The sequence below is a fragment of the Myiozetetes cayanensis genome, unplaced genomic scaffold (assembly GCF_022539395.1).
Source record: "Myiozetetes cayanensis isolate MyiCay16 unplaced genomic scaffold, myiCay2020 scf5-8, whole genome shotgun sequence".
Classification (NCBI taxonomy): domain Eukaryota; kingdom Metazoa; phylum Chordata; class Aves; order Passeriformes; family Tyrannidae; genus Myiozetetes; species Myiozetetes cayanensis.
Genome location: NW_026087742.1, coordinates 47,818,504 through 47,841,177, shown reverse-complemented (window position 1 = coordinate 47,841,177; position 22,674 = coordinate 47,818,504). Strand labels below are relative to the sequence as shown.

Below are 22,674 nucleotides of genomic sequence, written 5' to 3'. Positions count from 1 at the left end.
ATTTCCATCATTTATTAGTTAATGGATAATTTAAGAACTCATACCTGTTTCAAAACTTCAATTAATACTAAAGAAAAAATAAAATCAATAGCCAGATCTCTTCTCTCCATTAAATAGTCCCTCTGCTGTTCATCACTGCAAAATCAAACGAAGAAACACAATATTTCAGAGATGTGTCATAATACATACTACATGCCTTCTTCAATTACACAAATACAGATAACAGGAGATTGTGTTCTACTTTTTAAACTGCAGTCCAGCATTTCAGAAAGTAATGTACTGTTGTGCTCTTAAAATCTGAAATAAACAGAAAAAATCTAACTTGTTATTGTGACCTTCCTTCCTTCATTTCCTCCCTCTTTTTTCCTGTTTAAGAGCAACAGAAAAAAACCCAAACCAATGTTGTTAAAAACCCTTTGACTGATTCTCAAGTTTTATGATCGAGGATAAATGTATATGATATTGCTATGTCCTAGCAGAACACTGTATATAAAAAAATTCTTCCAAATATCACAGAATTATTGCCTGATCACATAAGTAAAGAAGACACAGCTTATAAAAATCAATATTTACATGGTATTAAAGCTTTCAAAACAGCAGCAAGACAAACATAACAGCAATGTTGTGTTTGTACTATCAGGAACATAACTTTAAAGGCACAATTATTCCATCCATCAAGAGGCCAAGAGGAGTTCCAGGAACAAGTAGAAAAAAGATACAACAACTTTCAAGCAACTGTTACCCCACAGAAGCCAATTTTATCTTAGAATTTATAAATTATGTTATGTATGCGGGTTCAAAATCATACCTTTTGGATTTAGTGCTTGTTCTTGGTCTGTACTCATGAGATTCATCTTCTATGCCATTCTGCCTTTTATACCAATCAAACAAAGTGCGCAGGATAGAGGGTAGACAATATTCTGAAAGTGAGCTCATTGAGCTTATAACCTATGGGGAAAACACAACAGATCAAATATTGTTCAAGTTTCCCCTCCTCCTTAAAAAAAGTACTAGTTCAGTAGTTAGATAAGTTCTTTCTTGTTTTCATCTAATTTTTGAGAACTATGCTACAAGTAGTGACTTAATATTCTGCATTTCCTGTCTTTAAAAGACATGCAGATGTGGCACGTAGGAACACGGTTTAGCGGTGGACTTGGCAGTATTGGGATTGTGATTGAACTTGATGATCTCAAAGGTCTTTTCCAAGCTTATGACTCTATGATTCTATAAAACATAAGCAGAAATACAATAGTGGAGTGTATATAGATAGTGTCTTTATACTGTTCATATTAAAATGCATTAAAATTGTGAATTACATCTTGCTACATACCAGAACTATCTAGTTCTTCCAGGGGGTTATTTTGATTTGTTCCACAATGCTGATTTGGTTTGAGCATATTATAAGGAAAGAAAAAGCAATGAATCAGAAGCACTGTCTTTGGGGGTTGTATCTGACTGCTGGATGCCCCTCCTGAAACCCAGAACCTATTGAGAAACCCCACAAGCTCTGCAATAATTTTAATCAACTGACCATATAGATGCATCTGTCTTACTATTAGGATCACAGACCTGAAAATTTAGACTTCTCTTTTATATATAGGAAAATATTTACAGTTTCCTGTGTCTTTGTGTGCACAAATAAACAAAGCATACTTTAAAATTATTCCTTAGAAGTTCCTGATTAAACAGCTCTAGTGGCATATCGTAAAAGGTTAATGTTCACTCAATATTAACTGTGTCACCAATTACAGAAATATTATTGAACATATTATTACTGAACTATTTCTTGAACTTCCTATTACTGGAAACCATAAAGCCACAAAACATGAGAAGATCGAAAAACACCCCATTATTATACAAGAGGATATTATATATATTGCAACAGAATGTTCACAGCCACAGTATTTGTGAACATTCTAAGAAAATAGAAAGCAATTATTTAAAATAGGAAGAAATTACTGATCTGGAGATTTACCACCACCTCAAGATCATGTAGAGTTTGATCCTGTGAAGTGCTGAGTATCAGGAGTGAAGAGTGTGGACTTCATGTCAAGTACACAGATTGTGTCAACTATGTCAGGCTTATGTACCTGCTTAAACTTAAAGTAGAACATTTCAATGCTTGTGAAAAAACAGCAGAATTTAATGTCCCATGTAAGACCAAGCTTGTGTGAACACTTTGATTAAGACAAGAGTAAAACTGGCAGACCGAGCATCTTACACACAATTTCCAAGTATTACAATAGTTTCAAATGAGAACTTTTGTGGATGACAGTTAGTCTAGATGAATAACTCTGATCTCTTTTGCAGGTTTTCAGCCTTAGGATTTAACTAATTCACCATGACGTTGTGGTCTAAAGTTAATGAGACACTGAGAATGAAGTATCATTGCTCAGGCATTACAGCCTAAAATTAAACATGGTGCACTAGAAAGCTGTCACAACTTTCCCTGTAAAATTAAAAGTTTCTATAAAAATACTGTGTTATGAACGCTTTCAATCCAGTGTTTGCAATACATTCTATTACCTGAAATATGAAACAAGTTGCTGTGGAAGATGGCATTAAGGCACCGCTTGCAGCAGTGACAGGAGGCCTTTCATGAAGAATTACTACAGCACTTCAGGTTCAATTATACCAAAGCCTTCCAGCTTAAGGCTTCAGATAAATACTCAGAAGACATGAATGACCTGGTGTCAGGGTAAACCATTCACTACCAACTCATTCTCGATTGTTTTCCAAAACTTTCTCTGAAGCTGACAGAACACTGGTTGTTAACTATGAGATGGAATGAAAAAGGTTTTGCTAGGGAAGACAAGAACAGAATCAAAGAATCATAGAATAATAGAATGGTTTGGGTTGGAAGGGACATGAAAGATTATCTAGTTCCAACCCCCTGCCATGGGCAGGGACACTTTCCACTAAACCAGTTTGATCAAAGCCTTGTCCAACCTGGCCTTGAACACTTCCAGGGATGAGGCACCCACAGTTTCTCTGGGCAACCTTTTGCAGTATCTCACCAGCCTCATCATAAAAAATATCTTCCTTTTATTTAGTCCAGATCAAGTCTCTTTTAGTTTAAAATCCTTATCCTTTGTCCTTGTGCAACAGGCCCTACTTAAAAGTCTGTCTCCAAATAAATCTAAATAACTTTAAAGAAATCATGATATGTAACTACAAATGAAAAGTTGTTTTAGTCATGACATATTTATCCCTGCTGTTCTTTAAATCCCAGCTATACAATTTCACCAGAAAAAGTCAAATGGATTCCTGTTAAATCTTCCCTGCTGCATTTACAGTGTGTTTCTTTAGTAGGGATAAAAGGTCAATATAATCCTTTTTTTTTTTTTTTTAAAAAAAAAAAAAAAAAAAATCTTTCTGTCATTGCACTTTTAAGACAGGAAGGAAGGGTGGACTGGGCAAAGACCTGGCTCTCAGGGAACAGGAAGGGAGGGAAGTCTAGCCAGTTTGCCAACATACCAGTTTCTCAACCCTTTCATTTACTGGAAGTAAGTCCAGGAGTGAGATGAATTCTAGCTCTGTGCTGCTCCTGAAAGGGAGTGCACAGATGTACAAATATGTCCTTGTTGGACAAATGATCATGTTCTTCCATCATAAATGAACTACCTACTGTACAGCTTAAGGATAAGAAAGCTGCACAAGTAGGGAGCTGTTTAAAACCTGTGTTCACAGAGCATTAAATATACTTTATGCAAATGCTTAATATTTATTTTGGACTAAAATGTAAGAATAAATTCAATGAAATTCTGCCCAGATAGTTTGCTACAATTTATATACTTTCATAAAAGTCTAGTTATATTGTAAAAATACAAATATAAGAAATGTTCCTGCTAACAGCAGATAGATGCTGATTAACCTTTTCATTTCACTTATGAATTTATATGTGCTTTAACAGCAAATAAATTCAAAATTGCATCCAATTCCCAACAGTATCATTAATTTCTTGGCTCTGTATTGTTTTTGTATATCATATATGTTGGTGTGTACGTTGAAAGGGCATTTTCTTGCCATTTTAATAATGCAGAATTGCAGTACTTCACTTTTGCAGAGGGTTGGCTTATTTTTTGTAAATCTGTTATTTGCACATGTTTGCAAATATGTTTGCAGATTTTGTCTTCAATTTGCTGTTGTGTAGATTCTAAATAATGGGCTTTAGGAGTGAGATTTTACACCTTCTATCAATGCTACTGAAAGCAGAATTTGGGAAACACTTTTTTAGCTACATTTAGGATACCCACAGACAGGCAATAATGTGTTCCCTTCTTTCAATATTTGTAACACTTCATGCGTGTCTGTAACAAATCCCCAGAACTACAAACAATAAGAATTCAAGGAAAATAACAGCTGTAGTTAAAATCCTTGCTCCTTTGAATCAACAGCAAAACTCTCATGGACCACAACAGTAAGACCAGGATTTCATATACGCAAGATATGAAATTGCAGACATAAAGTTGAAAATTCCTGTTCCATATATTCCAGACTGGGGGAGGGGGGAGGTGGAGAGATGAACTGCCTTAAGCTCTAATCAAAGTGGCTATATGCACTAATTCTGTTGGACCCTTTGAGACAAAACACTTTTTTCTGCTAATAAGAGGTTTCTAGACAAGCAAACTCTAATGCAAAAATCCTTAAAATGACACATTAGCAGCAAGTAGTGCAGTTGTGTTTGTGAAGATCTCCTTTCATTCACATCTTTGTTATAAGCATTATTTGGGACAGCACTATGAAGCTAAATCTCTCTGGAAATGGTTAAAAATGATAACTATTCAAGTTGGACTAGTTTTCATTTATGGCCTTGACTTTGTGAGTAAAAAAGAAAGTAGTTTTTTTTTAGTACTGTAATTTTGTAGACGGCTAATTTCATCTAGCTTGCTTATACATTACCAGTGTTTACAGCTATTTTACTGCCAGCATAACATTTTACATGAAAACCCATTTATTTTTAGTGGGAAGCAAGTTCAGTTCTGAGGGTGCTACCTTTAATTTTGCCTTCAGATATACTTCTTTACACAGTACTTGAACCCAAACCTCTTATCAGGAGTCAACAGTTGTTTTACGACCCCATCACCACCATTTCTTATCCTTCCTCTACCATGTGCCCTATGCTAGAGAAGAAGGACAACATGTAAAACTCGGGGAAAGAGAAAACAAAAAAGGGACCAACTACAGTGCTATGTCAATGATGACACCAGTATTCACTTACTATACCTAACAAATCTAATATTAGATAAGAATAATTATCAGCATATCATTAATCACCTTTAGGTTGTTATGAAAAAGGAACAATTAATCATTAGTATGCTCCTTAATGTCTTTATATTTAAATTTTCCACTTTTTTATTCTTATTCATTTTTAGTTTCCTTTTTTTACCTTGATCTATTTTTGTTGGGTTTGTCTCCTAAAAGTATATAAAACATTAGGTGAAGTATATAAAACATTAAACGTTTTTGCTTTCGAATCTGTATTCTCCAAACTAAGGTACTCCCAAGAAGAGAGCAGTATAACTGAAACAAGGACAAGTTTTTGTGCAGTTTATGCTGAAACTCCTTCAACAGGCACCTCACAGAGATAGCTTCATATGAAAAGTAAGCCTTGTTGTTAAGTTTTCACTTCCATGGCCAAAATGTCACATTCATTCTCTAATTTTATATGGAAAACTGTATGTAGCTCAGTCCAAGATTACACCGTGTGCTTTTTCTGCCTCCAGTGTTGTCACTTCATGAACATTTATAACAGTGGTAAGAACAGAAGATGCATTAGTAGAGGCTGAGAAAAGAGTAATAAAAGTGTTTCCTTAGGTGAGGATAGGCCTCTTGGAGAATTATGAGTTTTTGCACCCTAGCTTTTGATCTTTGCATGTACTGCAATTTTATGGTTTCCTGTAATAGGAAGTTTAAGTCATAGTTCACTAGTACAATGTTTAATAACATTTCTCTAATTGGGAACACAGAGCATGCTAAAGCTGGAGCAGTAATGGTCTTTGCCAATAGGCAACTAGAGTTGTCTAATCAAGAACTTTTAAAACATGATTTTAAATATATTGTAGAATTACTTAAAAACACATGACAAAACCCACATAATTTCCTGTGTCTATTTTCTTTATATACATGCACACCTAAAAAGGAAAATGCAGTCAGCGTAAGGAATCCAGTTTGTTAGGCCAATGGTGAAACACTCTGCAAGTCAGGATAAGTACGATCACTTCATACATGCTCAAGATACTATTATGAGTTTGGGGAGGGTGATGCAATTGGCAGCCAGACGTACTGTCTGCCCAGCAGGAGACACTGACCACACCTATGTGGAGAGAAACAGCTCTGCCTGTGCACAGACCCTTGACGTTGGATCCATCATCACTATCAAAACTAGCACTTCTAAAATGGTGTTGGAGAATAGGCAGGAAAAAAACCCACTGGTTCTCGGAAAGACAGAGATAGAGCTATTTAGGGGTAGTAAGCAATGCTTTCATCACCACCTTTTTCGGGTTTCAGTGTTAAACGATGCTGATTACTTTGGAAACCTAAAGGTCCAGTCTGCTCATTGTGAGTGAGTGTAAAGGGCTTTTTTGGGCTGTTTTTTCCATGCCTGAAGCTGACTTGCAAAAAGCAAATTTCAAATCAGGTCATGCCTTACTTCTGATGCTTTTTAATTTATGGTTAAAAGATGCAGCTCAGATATTTTAAAGTGACAAGTGGCTAGTAACCTACTCACATCAGCATTACCTATCAATTTCACTCAAAATGAATAGACATAATTTTGATAACAGCAAAATTAGAAAACTACATTCCTCTGACAGTGTGTCACTTTTTATAACCTAAAATTGTAAGTAAAGATTATTAGACACTCCTTGAGAATGTTTGTTCACGGGGATTCTCTCTGTTTTCCTCCTTCATATCTGTAGTAAAAATGTCAGGAATGTCTTGTGTGGCCTTTTTTGTTTTTGCTAGATGACTTAATGTGCTTCAGGAATACACACCAAAGCTTTTCATACCTTCCCTGTAAGGGAGAAGTAAGGGATTATCAACCTCGTCTTCCTGCATCCCATAGACTCTTTATATATATTTGAGGAAACTTAAAAAATAAAACTTAAATGATGTCACTTTAAAGTACATGACCCTATAGCTGGGTTTTAGTATCATGTCAAATCATGATCTTCCAGGTTTCCCAAGTAGACCACACCTTAATTTCCAACAGCATCAAAATTATCCCTACGTTCAGGACAACTTTATCATACTGACATATTACGGTTTGATAAATGGCTTTATAATGAGATGTACTTACTAATCTACCGAGTGAAATACGCCAAGTAAAGAAAGACTTTTTAATCTATTTTCTTGTCTCTTCTCCAGCTCAGATCTATCAAATTTCTACTGTGTATCACAAAATTTTGTATGATTGTATGAATTCAGACAAACTAAAATTAATTTGGTAAGTATGAACCATGTTCCTGTAAATGTGTTCGTAAGGCAGGTTCAGGTCCCACCTGCCAATCACAGATGTACATCAATCCCAGGAGCACAATAACATCTCAAAATGATAATGTTTTTTAAGTCGAAAACAATGGGAAACATGAAAAGGGAAACATTGCCAACAACCTGGGCTGAGGCTGACAAATAATTTTGAAAATTTCAGTTTAAATATTTTGTTTTGAAAATTTCAAGGAACTGAAAGCAAGGTTTTCTGACAAGATGTCTAAGGCAATCTCAGCTCTGTACATTTCTATCAACTCTGAGATACATGAATGTCCCATATAACAAAATTCACCTTTGTTTTCTGATTGCATCTGGGGTTTTTTGCCCCCAGCACTCGGAGTAAATTCCTACAGGAGTAAATACACAGTTGCTTCACTCTAGGAAACGTTTGCTGTTCTCATTAAATGATCTTGACTTAATTATTCAATTTTCTGTCTATTTACCAATAAATAGGAGAATCATCAGTCTTCCAATTCATCCTTGTAAAGGGCCACAACTTGCTTAATCACAAATATTTAATCAAATCACAGCCACCCATTATGTGTTTGTTTAATACACTGCAGGAACAGTATCAAAAGGTTTGCATCTGGGTGGTTTAACTTGTTTTACTTTCCCATTTGCATGTGACACTCTTCCCACAGGAAGAAAAAAAAAACCTTATAAAAGTAAGGTCAGAATACCACAAAGAATTTCATTAGGCAGGTGGGGAGTACTCACAAAGCAACCTCCTTCAGCTGGTTTCCCTGGGTTTCTCTGTGGTCAGCAAGGCAGACAGGGAGCTCCCAAGTACAGAGCAGAAGTGTCACCTCTTCTCTTCACCTCCTGCTCTGAACAGCCCTCCAAGTAGGCTACCTCTCCCCAAAAAGCAGCTACAGAACAAGCTAGAATGTGTCACTTTGTCAAGCTAAAATTATGAAGTGAACCTTAGTGAATGCCAGTGGAGTCTGAAGAGGCATCTTTGTTTCTGATGCAATGTACCAGAACACAAATTAAACACTCATCTGAGGTCCTGAAGTTCAACTTATACCTATCTCCTCTCCCAAAGTTAAGTTAATCAATATGATACCTGCAGCTTATGGCATTAGTCACAGTTGCTTTCAGAGTCGTCACTATTGCTGGTGCTTTTGCTGTGTTTCTGTTCTGTGTTTCTGGCCCTGCTGGTGGCTCAGTGCTGTGGGCAGATGTGGAACCAACAGCAGCAGGAATGGAGGAGAAGCAAATAACTTTTATTGTTTATGATATACCTATGGTTTACCATTCCTCTTCATTGGGAGTGATTTTTGTGAGTTTTGGCATCCTTTGTGCAATTTAAATTCTTTAGCACCTATCTTTCTTTATTTCAAAATAGGTTACTTATGTTGGAAATATTTCTAGGTTTTTTTTTTTAAGAAAGACAGCTGGCAAAAATTCATTGCTTTATACAATTATTAAGATGTGTATATATTGCTGTTGGTTTTATTTTTATACTTGTCCCATTTCCCTCGCATAATAAATGTATTATTCTAATGACAGATATAAATTTAATTTTATTAATTACAATTTTATTATTCTACTAAATGGAATCCAATTAATTATATAAGTCCCATTTTATTTTTAATATTTTTTCCTTGCCAACCATTTTTCTAATTACTATCTACCTTGTCATATACAGTCATTTATCCTGACAATTGAACTTACGCTTAAATTTAAATACAACAGGTTGGCTCAGACTATTTCAAATGCAGCACACATGTAAGTCATGTTGAGTCACAGCTACAGAGACAAACTAGATTGATAAGAGTGACAGCAATGACAGTGATTCTGTAGGCCTTCATATTAACTATAAGAGAAAGACCATAAAAAAAAGTTGAGGGCTGTGCACCTGTTTCAAAATCTGGATATTCTGAAAATATACAAAGTTTGCTTCAAAATGTCCATTGGGGAAACAACCAGGAAATAATACATATAACTAATACACTGGAAGGGAGAAGTTCCATGGTAGAAAAATATTGAGCTTAAAAACAGTGGAAAAATCCTTCTAATTTAAACCCAGGAATGGTTAGGCAAAGCACTTGTCATTTTATTAAAGCACATTGAGACATAGTACTTTTTGTAGTATGCTACCATAGTATAAGGACACTAGAATGCCTTCCAAGTATTTATCTTTTAGCCTGAGGAATGTAAATAATATAATTTCAAGTGTCTTACTTGATCAAACTGGGGATCTTCTCCTCGTTGCAGAGATTTGGTCAGTGGCTTCTCCTAAAAGAAAATATATTGAATATGTATTACTTAAGATTAATACTATAATATATTCTATCAACTGTACTATATTTTTCTGTTAGATTTTTTTATTCACACAATGTGCCTCCTTATCTCATCCTGGAGATACTGTTTGTTTTATATGCAAAGGAGGCATCTGCATAGGCATCAGCCAATACTGACATTCTGTCTTTAGTGACTTCAGAGTCTTTCCACAAAAGAGAAGGATTGACCATTTATTACATCTGAGTTGGTGCTCACACTGATGATAACTTCTTTCAACATTCTAAAAAGCATCTAGTATTTCCTCTAATACATAACCAAGGGGGGTCTATTAGTCTATTTAGTCACATGATATACCTTCTTGTTATAATACTACCAGGCTATACAAACATGGCCACAGATACGCTGCATCACGCAGGGCATACTAAAAGAAGGGTGATTTCAGAAGAATCAACGACCATAGTGTTCATTTTTGAGGAAGACAATTGTGGAAAAATTATTACTCATTTAAAGAAAAAAGGTATTTTTGGAATGGAAGCTAATTTTCAGGACGTTCTCAAGAGTAACTGGGAAAGCCAAAGAGAACTGCCCAGCTCATCATGTGTGAACATCCATTCACCTTTATGGATCTTTTGTCAAGCAGGCTGAATTCCTGAGACATGTAGAAGTACACAGGCCAGTATTCTAGATACACACAACAATACACAAAACACGAATCTCCTAAACCACAATGAAAATAAACAATACATGAGGGCAGATGACAGTCTGAAAAACACATCACTTGTCACCATCACAATTCTCTACTGAATTACACTACTGTTGCTAGTGTTTGAAATGTGCCAGTGCTTTATTCTTCTGTAAATCATGAATCTTTCTTCTCCTACAGCTGCAAGAGTGGGGCTGTCCCACCAGCTCAGAATGAGATTTTCTCTTCAGCTTTTAGCAAGCTATTACACTCATCAGCATTTGTTAATGTATCAGGCAAAATATCATCACTGCCAGGGCATATGAGATGCAAACCAAAGAAATCTGTAAAGCTCCTGAGATATGGGAATGGAGAGACCTTAGGCAGACCAAAGATTTCTATTATTTAATGTTTTTCTCTGAAGAAAATGTTGCCCAGTTTAATCTGCTGACTGATTTTGAAATTAATGATGCTGATCCATTTGTAATGCCAGCTGGCAAGGAGGCCGAGTGTGGGGTGACTGCAGTATCCCCTGACTACCTACCAAATACAAAAATCAACAAAATGTTTTCTACTGAGTCACTGATTTATCCAGAACAGCCATCAATATTTTTCATTGTTTTCTCAAATATCTCAAGTGACTCCTCCAGGTTACATTACAGGCACAACAGCTATGACAACTTACTGGTGATGAACAGACGCAGTAAAACCTTGCAGCCCAGAGAAAAACACAGGACACTACCCCAACCACAGTCCTCCTCCTCCTCAATCAGTACCTCGGTGATACCCTGCCTAGATATGTCCCATGGGAGGACAACACTTCTTTTGTCTGTTGTTGTACACTGAAAAGGGCAGCAGATAATATTTCAAAAGCAGTAGTCAACCTATTTAAAAGGAAAAGGATTCTTACATTTCTGTGAACCCTGAACAGATTAGCATACTAAGAATCAGTGCAGTTTAGGAAAAAACCCATCAACCCTTTTTTTTTTTAATTATGAAATTTGTGATTCTGTTACAGAAGACTTGTGTTACCATGGCAAAGCTTCTTAAGGTCTGTTTCAACAAAAGAGGCTTCAGCATGCAGAAGTTTTGTGTTTCCATGCCCAACACTGCAATGTATGGCTTTCAGAGCATGGTGTTTCAGGCAGAAATGAGGTATAGGATTCCTCATCACAAACTATCTGTAAGGGGGACACAAGTAAATGAGACAAACCACACTCTGGGAACCCAGGTCTGGAACACCAATCCTGAAAATGTCCTCATCACCTGCAACCTATCTCTGGAAGCACACACACCTCCCAAATACTTCAGTTTCTGATGACGACGTTCTCCTAGAAACACGCTTCTGAGTTAGTGAAGATCCCTTCATTTTGACAAGGCAAAACAAGTAACCCCTTTCCCTCTTACAGATGACTATACCAAGGCTTCCAAATCATGGTAAATTAACCTAAAGAAACCATTCACAGGCCATGAAGCAGCCTTGGTTGCAGCAGAAGGCAGTCCTGGGACAGAGAACTGCCAAGGATATCCACCAAAAGCCAGGAAGGTTTCTGCCGCCATAACTTATCAATGCCTCCAGTCTAGGGCTTCACTTGAGACCTTTTGTTCCCCTCTGTCCCATCCTGCACCTACTCATACTCCTGGCCAGGCAGCAGCTGCTGCTGCAGCTGTCTCTGCCTCTTCTTCATCACCCTGTTCAGAGTGCTGCTGTTGCTGGTTCTTTCTCGACTTTTTCCAAGTACGGTGTTGCCACTGACACTGCCTGCAGCCACTGCAGTGATGGCTCAGCCTGGGGATGGACCCAAGCTGACCCCATGAAGACAAGGGAGCAGGGTGCACACACCAAAGCCACTCATTGTATCCCTGCAGTGAACAGCAACAACCACAGAAAATTTTATTTAGGCTCTGGAGGTTTGAGAAAACTCAAAGTAGAAGTTATTACTATTTACTTTATTACTAGTGATGAGTGCTGAATAGATAATGAACTGAATAAAAATGAATGGCCAGATACAAATGTGGGTTTTATTGCCTAAGGACTCATAAAACATAAAAGGATGACTACTTGCATGATGAGAGTAACAAGTGACCATGTCAGGAAGACACTGCTGAGTAAATTCAAAGCACCACTTGTAGGTGCTTATCCTTTAAAACCAGCAATTTTTCTTTATGCAATAGATAATATCTTTTCAACTACTGTAAACAACTTGCCTATTATATATCACTTGATTCTAATACCCTTACAAATCTTACCATTTCATTTTATGCAGTGTTTTCAACACTGCTGTTATGGAAGCTACTATATAAGATATAATTATTCTCATGGTAGACTTCTTCACTATATGCCAAAGGTTCGAGACTTGCAAAGACAAGTTTAATATGTATAATAAGGAGAAACTGCCTCTGAGCAATAGATTCCATAGCAGTCTATTTACCCTGGAGATACAGTGATTTTAAAGTTTTTAAAAATTCTTAAAACTGTTTTCTAGCCTCAAGGCACTATTTATTTCTATTAATTTTATTGCCCACCCAGTTTGGAAATGGCAAAGAGGCCCTTTTATATTACCCGTTAACTTATTTGAGTCTCTGTAGCTAAACTACATTCTACAGAAATGTCTTCCAAATCTTGGATGAATGGATAGGCTGAATTTAGAGCCAAAGCCTACAACCAAAAACCATGAAAAAAAGAAAATTTTGATCAATATGAAAGAGCCCACAGCTTTTGGGACTACAAAAAACATCAGAAAATTTCAGAAGAATAGACTCCCAGTAAATAACATTTCCACTTTTAATCACTAAGTTAAACATCCTTATTTCTTGTTTGAAGTGCTGCCTACAATTGTATACTCTGTATACAATTTGTTCACACTGGAAACTCCCACGATTTAAACACGTTAGAGATAAGTAGTAAAGATCAGCAAAGACACCTTTGCATTTAATATTTGAAACTACTGTTTTTCAGCAAAACCATCAAAAAGTTTTGTATTGCCAATGCTTACAAATCAAAATGTTGACCTAATAATGAATTTCCTTCCTCTGCCTCATTGCTGTTCGGAAAACACGGATAGAATATAACAAAATATAATATGCTAAATATGCAATGGCAAACGTATATTTTATCTTATTTGCACACATCAACTAAATATAATATTTATAATTTATCTAAAAAAATCCGTATCATTCAAACCCTCTATTCACACAGGCACACTAAAACATTTCTCCAAAGACTGTCAGCTACTTTTAGCGGTTAATATATTTATGCTTTTCAGGGCTGTTACACAAACATAATTGGGTAAATTTACACAGGAATAGCCACCTGTCACAGAACTGAGTGTTCATGGAACACATTTTTCAGGGAAACATAAAAACAAAAGGATGTTGCAGCGCCTATTAAGCTTCACTATGTCACCACGTTATAACGACATATAAAAGCCCTTAAAGCTATTTCTAATCTCAGCAACCATTAGGCACATTATTCCTACTGAACTGTGACAGGCTACTGTCACTGTACCACTGATTGAGATAAAACCCATCGGTCTGTTGGGGTTTTTTAAAGCATGGAGGATGAAAGAATATTTTTACACAAATTTTAACTTTTGCACTGCACACTAAAAAGCAGCCACACATACTCTACTGAGTAGTCTGTTGGGGTGGAAGACTTACTGGAAAGAAAGAGCAGAAGAATGGACCTTTTCACATAAAATGAAGGAGACATAGATCACATTCCACTGCTACACCACAATATTTCTAAAATGAATGTAAGCACAATCTTAAGAACCAAAAAATCCCCAAGTGTACTTCTTTCCTACTTACAGTGGATCACCACATAAGCCCCTCCACCCCAAATGAAAGTCTTTGTCTTATATACTTTTCAGCAGGAAAGAAAATTGGTGTTTGAAGGAAAAGGTCTGCTCCAAAATATGCTCATTATTTTTTTTTGGCCATTGATTATTTTGTACATACAAAACCCACAAAACATGTTGCTGTCAACCTTGTGCTCACGTGATCTGTAAATCATGTTCTGTATCATCTAGGAGAAAAATACCACGATGCCAGTTTGCTTCTAAAGGCTGGGCACACAAAACTTCATTCCACAGAGGTACATCTACCCTTCAGGTGCAGCTGACCTGCCAGCCAGTTGCCTCTGAAATGGACAGTTTGTCTCTCTGGTCCTGGCCTCCTCTCCAGGTGTGTGTCCTGCCTTCTCCCTCCCAGAATGGATCTGTGCTGATCCTGCATTGAGTAGGTTCATGAAACTGAACTTGCGAGTATTTATATCAGTTTTGCCCTTTCAAAAATGAATATAGAACAGTCTATGATCCCATAAAAAAAAAGCTCTTACACTGAAAATATCTCTAAACTTCTTAGGAAATAATTTTCATCTCATATACCTTTTTATTATATGGGAATTCCCACCACCACCCCACGAAGCCTAGTTAATTTATATCTAAGCAATTAAGAGAGACAAGCTTTTGGACTGTAAAGGATAATCTATTTACTCTGATAGTCTCCCAAACATCTCCCACCTGGAACTTCTATAAAACAGGCAATTAGTGTCCTGTTTTCATTAACAGCTCTTCGAAAGACAGCAGGTCCTCATGCATAAACACATAAATTGACTGTTTAATGGATGACAACAGAATCTTTGATTTCTATTGTTGCTCTGCTCTTCATCAATTAGCTGTTAGACACTTCTTTTAAGAAACTGTGTGAGTGAGCATGGTACACAGATAATAAAGTAAAGAGAAAGAGATTTCCCTTATTAATCTTGAAATTCTACACATACAGCAATAGAAAATTCTAAAGGCAAACATAATTAAAAAGATATAATAATATAGCTTCAAGAAAACACAACTTTACATAAGTCAAATTATAGACTCACAGAATGTTAACAAAAACTCTGATGGACTTCATTTAACTTAATTGAAAAATTCAGTAAAAAGTGATGCTAATTATACATGGTATTTTATTTGGAGGAAATAAGCATATTTCCAGTGGCTATGAAAAATCAGTATTACTCAGTCTCTTCTTTCTTCATGTAATTGCTCTGGTTTTTTTGTAATGGCTCTTCTGTTCCATTCACATGGAAAAGAATGTACCCAGTACTGCTGTACTGCTGAATACAAAACTATAAGAAAACATCAGCTCAGCTTCAAACACAGGTTTTCACTCACTGGCTCTGATTCTTGCCTCTGGCATCCTTGTCACGTACTCCTCTGATTCAGTGATAGTTTATGTCATCACATCAGGTATTACAGGCTAATTTTTGTCTGATTACCACATTCTCTGCAGAAGCCATCTTTTACCTATGCTGCCTACCACAAAACACTCAGAAATTTAGTCACAAGCGTGTTTAATCTGAAGTAACTGATATATCAGAAAAAAAGGCCAAACAGGCCAAAAAAATAGCAAATTGGTTTTCAGAAGTAATACTCTGCAGAAGTAAATTTCAAGCAGCCTGAAGAGAGAAGCAAAGCCACTGAATCAGAGATTGCTATTAGATGCACAGTGCAAAAATTTTCATTGCAACTTTTCCAAAATAACATGGAATGTAACAAAAAACCCCACAAAACTCATAAAAAAGAAAATGAAAGTTTTCTTTCTTTTATTTACCTTGAGTAAACAACTCAAGGGCTCTGACATTCTTACCTGAGCAGTAAAATATTCTCAGATATGCCCTCAACTCAATGTTGGCAATAGTCGCAAACTAAACAAAGGTTAAGTGCTGTTCCATATATACAGGTAACAGCAAAAAAACCCATCAGATCAACCCAAAACAAACAAACAATCAAACCCAAAAATCCAAACAACAAACCCACTACTCTCAGCATTTATATCTTTTCTAATATTTTCTGTTGCAAAGTAACGTGCTTTTTTGCAGATAGGAAGTAAAGCAGTTTCTTTTACTACAGCATTTTAAGCCCAGAAAAAGCTGATGACTACTAGTGGACCAGTTCCAAAAGAAATATTTTAAATACATGCTTTTGTAAAACCTGTAAAGTTGAAAAGAGTGCTAACTTTACTGAAATGTGAGGTAGATTCTAGCACAATTGAGAAAAGAAATTTTGTTGACTGCTTGTTTTCAGAGCTTTGTTCTAATAGGAATGCCTTTTCAAAATTGCAACTATGAACATATCAAAATCCTCTGTCTGAACACAGGAAAGTTGCAAGGTGGGCTAGTATCATAACATATCTCTTGGTTTTCCCTGATTTTATTTACTCCAATACTACAGTGCACAGAAAAAGAGGTGAATTTTACAACCTCTAAGTTTGATAAATTTAAAAAGAGCATCTAAAAACAATGTGTGGACACCATGTTGATACCATAATTCCATCACAGACTTGTATTAGCAGATTGTGTGATTTTGACTTCAAAAATTCCAATATAAGAGGATAAAATTGTGGGGACAGGGAATATACTAAGTTTTAGTGGCATTTGTACTTAAGATCAAAATTCATGAAGGAACATGATTTACAGCTTGGAAAAGGAATATGAAGTTCATTTAATGGATTAACTAAAACAGTGCTAATGGAATTTTAGGTACAGGATTGAGTTTCTTAGTAGTCCCAAGTCCAAATAATGATTTACATGGGTTAAGTTCGACACTATCAATATTCCCAGCTTCTACACTGACAATCAATTACTAGAGATTCAGTGATTTATATGCCTAAAAGAGTTATTGGCTTAAGTGGTATTTGATGGTAAATTTCAATATTCAAAAAAAACCTAAACCATTTTCAGTTACTCATTGCTAAACTGAAAACGCCAGTTTTGGAAGCAGCAGTAATAGGGGAGCTGAAAAACAATACAGCTATTACATTTCAACACCTGACTGCAGCAAGACACACACACACACACACAAACATTATTTTTTTTGTTTATATGATGAATTTTCTTAAAAGTGAGTAAGATATACAGGATTCCCTTCTCTAAACCTCTTGGAAGTAAATACAGATTCCTTCTTCTGTTCCTTGTGCTGAGGGTCATTACAATGTATTTTCATAAAAATGCTCCTTCATAATAGGAACAAGAACATGCTCCAAATACAGACATCAAAATGAAGGTATACTACATAAAACCACTATTTCCACCTTGCTCTCAACCTGAAGTCAGGAAGAAGGCTTTCTGGAGTCATATTCTAATAATTAATGAAATTCTGTTAAAGCCTAAGTCAAGAATGGTGTCCTAGGATGCAGTATGAGAGTCCAAGATATTTAATTTATGAGCCTGTTGGGCTGGAATAAACATGATGCTCTGAAAAAGCACTTGATACAGTGATTTCCATGTAACAATAAAAACAATGACAATGGAGATCTAGACTTCCAAATCCACGTTAAGACCTCTGCATGAAACTGCTATTTGAAGTCCTGTTGTAACTGTTTATCAAGGTGGTTTAGGTATGTGACCATCATCAGTCAATACATATATTAAAAAAAAATACAAGAGTATGCATGTAATAATTAGTGAAGAGAAGGTTTTTGAGACAGAAGACAGCTGTGAAATAAAAACACTGAAAGATACAGTGGTGGTGAATTAAATAGATTTAGGGAACAAAGCCACTGCAGTCAAAAGTGTGTAACCTGAATAGTGCTGTTCCTTCTCTTTCTTCTCTGACATTACTTTTGAGAGCTGGCAAAGAGGGTGAGAGGATGCTCTTCCCTGACCTTAATATACCCTGGTCATTTGGTACATCTTTGTTTCCCAAACAGAGAAGTAAACTGACACCTCAATCCTATATGCAAAGAGTTTTACACTAACTGATTTACGAGGAGCCAAGCTACTTCTTCTACACAAGAGGACATAAATGGTAGAAAAATGCAGGAAGCTTTTCTTCCATACAGAGAATGGCAAAAAGGACATCTTCCCTCTTGAGCTCAACTGATTCCCTGAGTTATTATGAGAGTGCTGTCCTCAATTTCAGTCAAACTTCCTGCCCATGGCGAGAGCAATGCTACGAGGACGTAGAGGATCTCCATGTTCCAAGCAGTGGATGAGGTTCCTTCTTTTAATGAATTTTATAGGGGTGGACCTGGCTTGGTAAAGACCATGGTGGGGCAGTCTTGTGCGAGCAGGAGATCAGTCCTGCTGTGGCAGGGACTGTTGGCCCCAAAACCTGGGAATGGGTCCTGGGCTGTGGGACAGGAGTGGGTGAGACTCAGAGGAGACCAGTACTGCTTATTAGTGCCCTAAGGGCCCTGACCACTGGTTACCCACTCAGAATAATGTACCCTAATTTAATCAAAGCTATAGGAAGCCCTTATCAATTGATTTGTATAAACTTAGAGTTGTAATTGCAGAGCTGCTCTAGGTACAGTGGAGAGCTCTGTAAACAGAAACCACACTTCAATCAAGCCCCAGACAGCCAGGGGTAATAAATGACAGCACATGACTCTTGTCATGGTCTGCTGTCTGGCAGCCAATGCTGCTTTAATGTCAGGTAGCTACTTACACCAACTATGCATCTGTTTTCATAGAATAGACCAAGAAATGGGGAAAGTGTATTTTTAAAATGAACTTGAGAACTACTGCCAGCAGTTTTCTTTAAATTTCCTTTATTTCTGGCTTTCTTGACTATGTGTTTATCTTAAAAGCTGTAACTGTACCATAACAGACATGTCCCCAGGTATTATGATGTGAAGGCTTTTCCTCATGGTTACTGGCACTGATTTGACAGACTTTCAAGGAGGACACCGGGTGCCCTTGCTGAGTTAACATCAGCCTTCACTGCTCTTCTGCTACAAGAACGTTGGCCATAAAAGCCAGAGCTTCTACCCATATGGAATGCCCATCTAGTGAAACAAGACCTTATTGAGTGGATTTTCATACTGGGAAGGTAGTCACATGAAGTATTTCAGTTTTACTCATATTTGTCATGCCACCAGATATGCAGGGTCAAATATGAAATAATTCAAGCTGTCTGACATGTAAACTGTACCATATCAGACTAAGGCCCAGAAAAGAGCACATAAATTTAAAATCATACAGCACTCCTGATGAAGCAGTCAGTACCTCATTGACTTTAAATGTGACTCTGAAAGCATACAAAGGATGAAGCTGTTGTGAAGCTATGGAAAGATACCACGTTAATTAATTGCTTCTTATCTGGCAAGAATGCTACCAAAGTGTATATGTAATTTTCCTCTGTCCTTCATGATGACAGACTAGTGATAAGATTGGCCTGAAATGACTGTAGTATGACTTTCACTTTCTGGATAGTGGAAATAACCAATATCCTTAAATGACACAAAAATGTGATTAAGGGCATGTGGTAGGTTCTTTGCTATATTTTGAAAGCGTTGGCCAATGTGTGATGTAGTGTGACAGCCTCAGTGACCTTGGATTGAATCTGTCTTCCAGTGTTAAATCCTCTTAGAGATTTGAACCATCACATGCGCCACTGACTATCCTCCGACTATATCCATGCAGTAATGAGGCCCAGGGACAGTGAACATCCTGGACAGTCTTGCCATTGAAATCAGCTCTGCAGCTTCCAACAGCATTCCGCCCACACGCTCAGCTGTGGAAATCCTGGGAGCACTGAAAAAGTGCCTGTTGACATTGCCCGACTCTGAAATGTGTGAATGTGTTTTTATGGACCTGTATCTAGCTGCAAATGCCTATGTCAATGTCTATGCAAAAACGTGTCCTTTTCCTTTCTGCCTTGCTGAAATGGCATGAAGTTTCCCCCTCAATTCCATATGGGTGCTGGAATCAGACCACACCGAATCCTGCCTGCATTCTCCTGCACTCACGATTACTTCTGAAACCCTGCATTTGTCTCTTCCTCTAACTGTTTTTCCCAACTGCATCTTTCATACTTTTTCCCTTAACTTCTGTGTTTCAATTCTACGATACGTCCCCCTGAACTACACAGGGGCCACTTCTTCAATCTCAGACTTCTAGGTCTTTCTGGAAGATACCTGTCCTGAGGTTCAAGATTAGCCACTCTAGCTCTATACTGCTCATTGCCTGGGTTCTGCTACAGGTCTCAGTCTGAGATACGTACTGAGGTAACTGGAGGAGGATATTATTTCTGAGGTGAGGAGTGGAAACAGAAGTAAAGGATCATTATCATTGGACTTGTCTTCGTTATATTTGATTGCTCTCCATCTTTAGTACAGAAGATCGATTTTTCCTCTGTTTTTCTGCCTTCACATCCTTTGACTTCATGAGCAGAGCTTGCTTATTTCATGGATGGTATCTCCCAGGCTTAGCTGCTTTTCTGTCTGCTGGGGAAAAGAACACACTGACCTGACCCAGCTTGGGCTTCATTATCACTAGTGGACTGAACTATCCTTGGAAAGCCAGTGAACTCCCAAGATAAGTTTATTAATGAAGGAGGAAAGAGTGATGACTGAGATTGTTCTGCTTAATTGATTTCTAAAACCAGAGAAGTTGGTTTGCTGGCAAGTCTGAGTAAAAAGACATGAAGGGGACAATCCACAAAGTAATTTAACTTAGAATCACAGAATCACCAAATGCTTTGTGTTGGAAGGCACCTTTAAGATCACGTAGTTTCAACCTCCTTGCCATGGGCAGGGACAGCTTCCACTAGATTGGGTTGCTTTAGCTCAGCTTTGAATATGTCCAGGGATTGAATGTTCATAACTTCTCTGGCTAGGAGTTGAATAAAACACTGAGACCAACTATCAGTCTAAAAAGTTGACCCAGGATCAAGTCAATGATCTGCAGGAAAGAAAACTCTGCTGACCTGACACTTACTGGGAGCACTAGGAGATAGACCTCCTCCTAAGATGAATTATTGTTCTTGGTCCTCCAGACTGTCCTATGACTCACTGACACAGATATGCCCATTCAACAAGCCACTTAATGTATCCACTGTAACAGATCTGTAGGGTTCCATACAATAAAAGGATCCTGTATGTTCAGGTTACATACTGAGTGGTTAAAGTAAGATGTTGTGCAGATGCTTTCACTTTCTCATGAACAGGTGAGAGGACAGTCCTCGGTATGGTATAATAAACTGATGCAGAATTTCATAAAGAAGCTTCTGAAATACTTCAGAGATAATTATTGCAACAATACTTAGAATAATGATTCTCAATGACCTACACAGTATTTGTCACAACTGGATCTAAAAACCCTACTGTAATAATATTTATTTCTTTATTTCTACCGTATTATTTCTTTAGCATTTAAATTAAAGAACTATGAGACACGAGATACAGAGCCACAGTATTATGGACCATGAGCTCCTTAAAGCTGGGATGGACTGCCACATGCTTTACAGAATTTTGACTACTACAAACACTAGTGGAATAAAATAATTACATTAATGATAGTGGCATAATCCTTGAGTGACACCGAAGTAAACAATGACAATGGGAAGCTGGCATCCTGGTAGCTTTTATGATGGAAGGTTCTAGAGAGGATAGTTTTTGTTTGAGAAAAGAGAACAGCATTTTCAAGATATACTTGCAGAAAGTTCTTTTCAATTTTTCTGAGCATATATAAACTGCGTGAAGAGTTAGAACAGAGCTAGACAGTTTGTCTTTCCTCTTTTCCATGAAATTACTTGTTCCTTATAATAACTACTGTATGTGCACCATAAAAAAATCGAGGTCTGAAGTACCCATGTATGCCAAACTATTCATTAGGACTGTAAACGTCAAAAATATGTAATGGTAATGTGTCTCATCATAGGTGACACTTCCTGTGATGCGGCTGGAATTTTAGTCCATGTAAAACAGAAGACTCTACATTACAGCTGTGGGATAAAACTGCTTGGTATCATCATAGCCTACACAGATATTACTAGTTATCACAGCCCAGTCCTCAGAGAAAAAAAACCCTCTTCTACTTCCTTTTCTTCCAAGTCTATCCTTAGCATATTTCTTCTCTTGCCCAAAGAAATTTAAGCCTAGATTAAAGCTGATCAGACACCAGTGCCATTACATGTACTGGTTGATCAATCTTTGCAATGTGCATATTCTTTCCCTTTCAGAATCTTCCTAAACACCTGCTTGGCTGTTACAACAGCCCTGTTTTGAAATAGATCTATATTTTAACATCATAGAACTTGTATGAAATGGAAGTAATAAATACACTAGTATCAACCACATCACCACCTTCAGGGTTTTTTTCAATGCTGAGATGAAACCTAACTAATAAAAGGAGAAAATTATAGGCGGAATACATGAACATGCTTATGGTCCTAATCCTATAATCAGTAAATTCTGTCCTTGAGTTCAGTATTCAGAGAGATCCCGAATTTAGACAAGCTCAGTAAAAGAAG

At 37.0% G+C, this 22,674-nt stretch overlaps 1 protein-coding gene across 6 annotated transcripts in view; it reads right to left on the bottom strand.

Moving 5' to 3' along the window:
- Nucleotides 1-22,674, bottom strand: part of FRY (FRY microtubule binding protein) — a 234,590-nt gene that overhangs the window by 108,233 nt on the left and 103,683 nt on the right. For all 6 annotated transcript variants that reach the window (XM_050333591.1, XM_050333590.1, XM_050333592.1 and 3 more), the window contains 3 exons: nucleotides 9,679-9,732; nucleotides 809-948; nucleotides 45-135 (listed from right to left, as the gene is read on the bottom strand). In XM_050333591.1, the coding sequence (XP_050189548.1) occupies nucleotides 45-135; nucleotides 809-948; nucleotides 9,679-9,732 (285 nt within the window). The remainder of the gene's footprint in view (nucleotides 1-44; nucleotides 136-808; nucleotides 949-9,678; nucleotides 9,733-22,674) is intronic.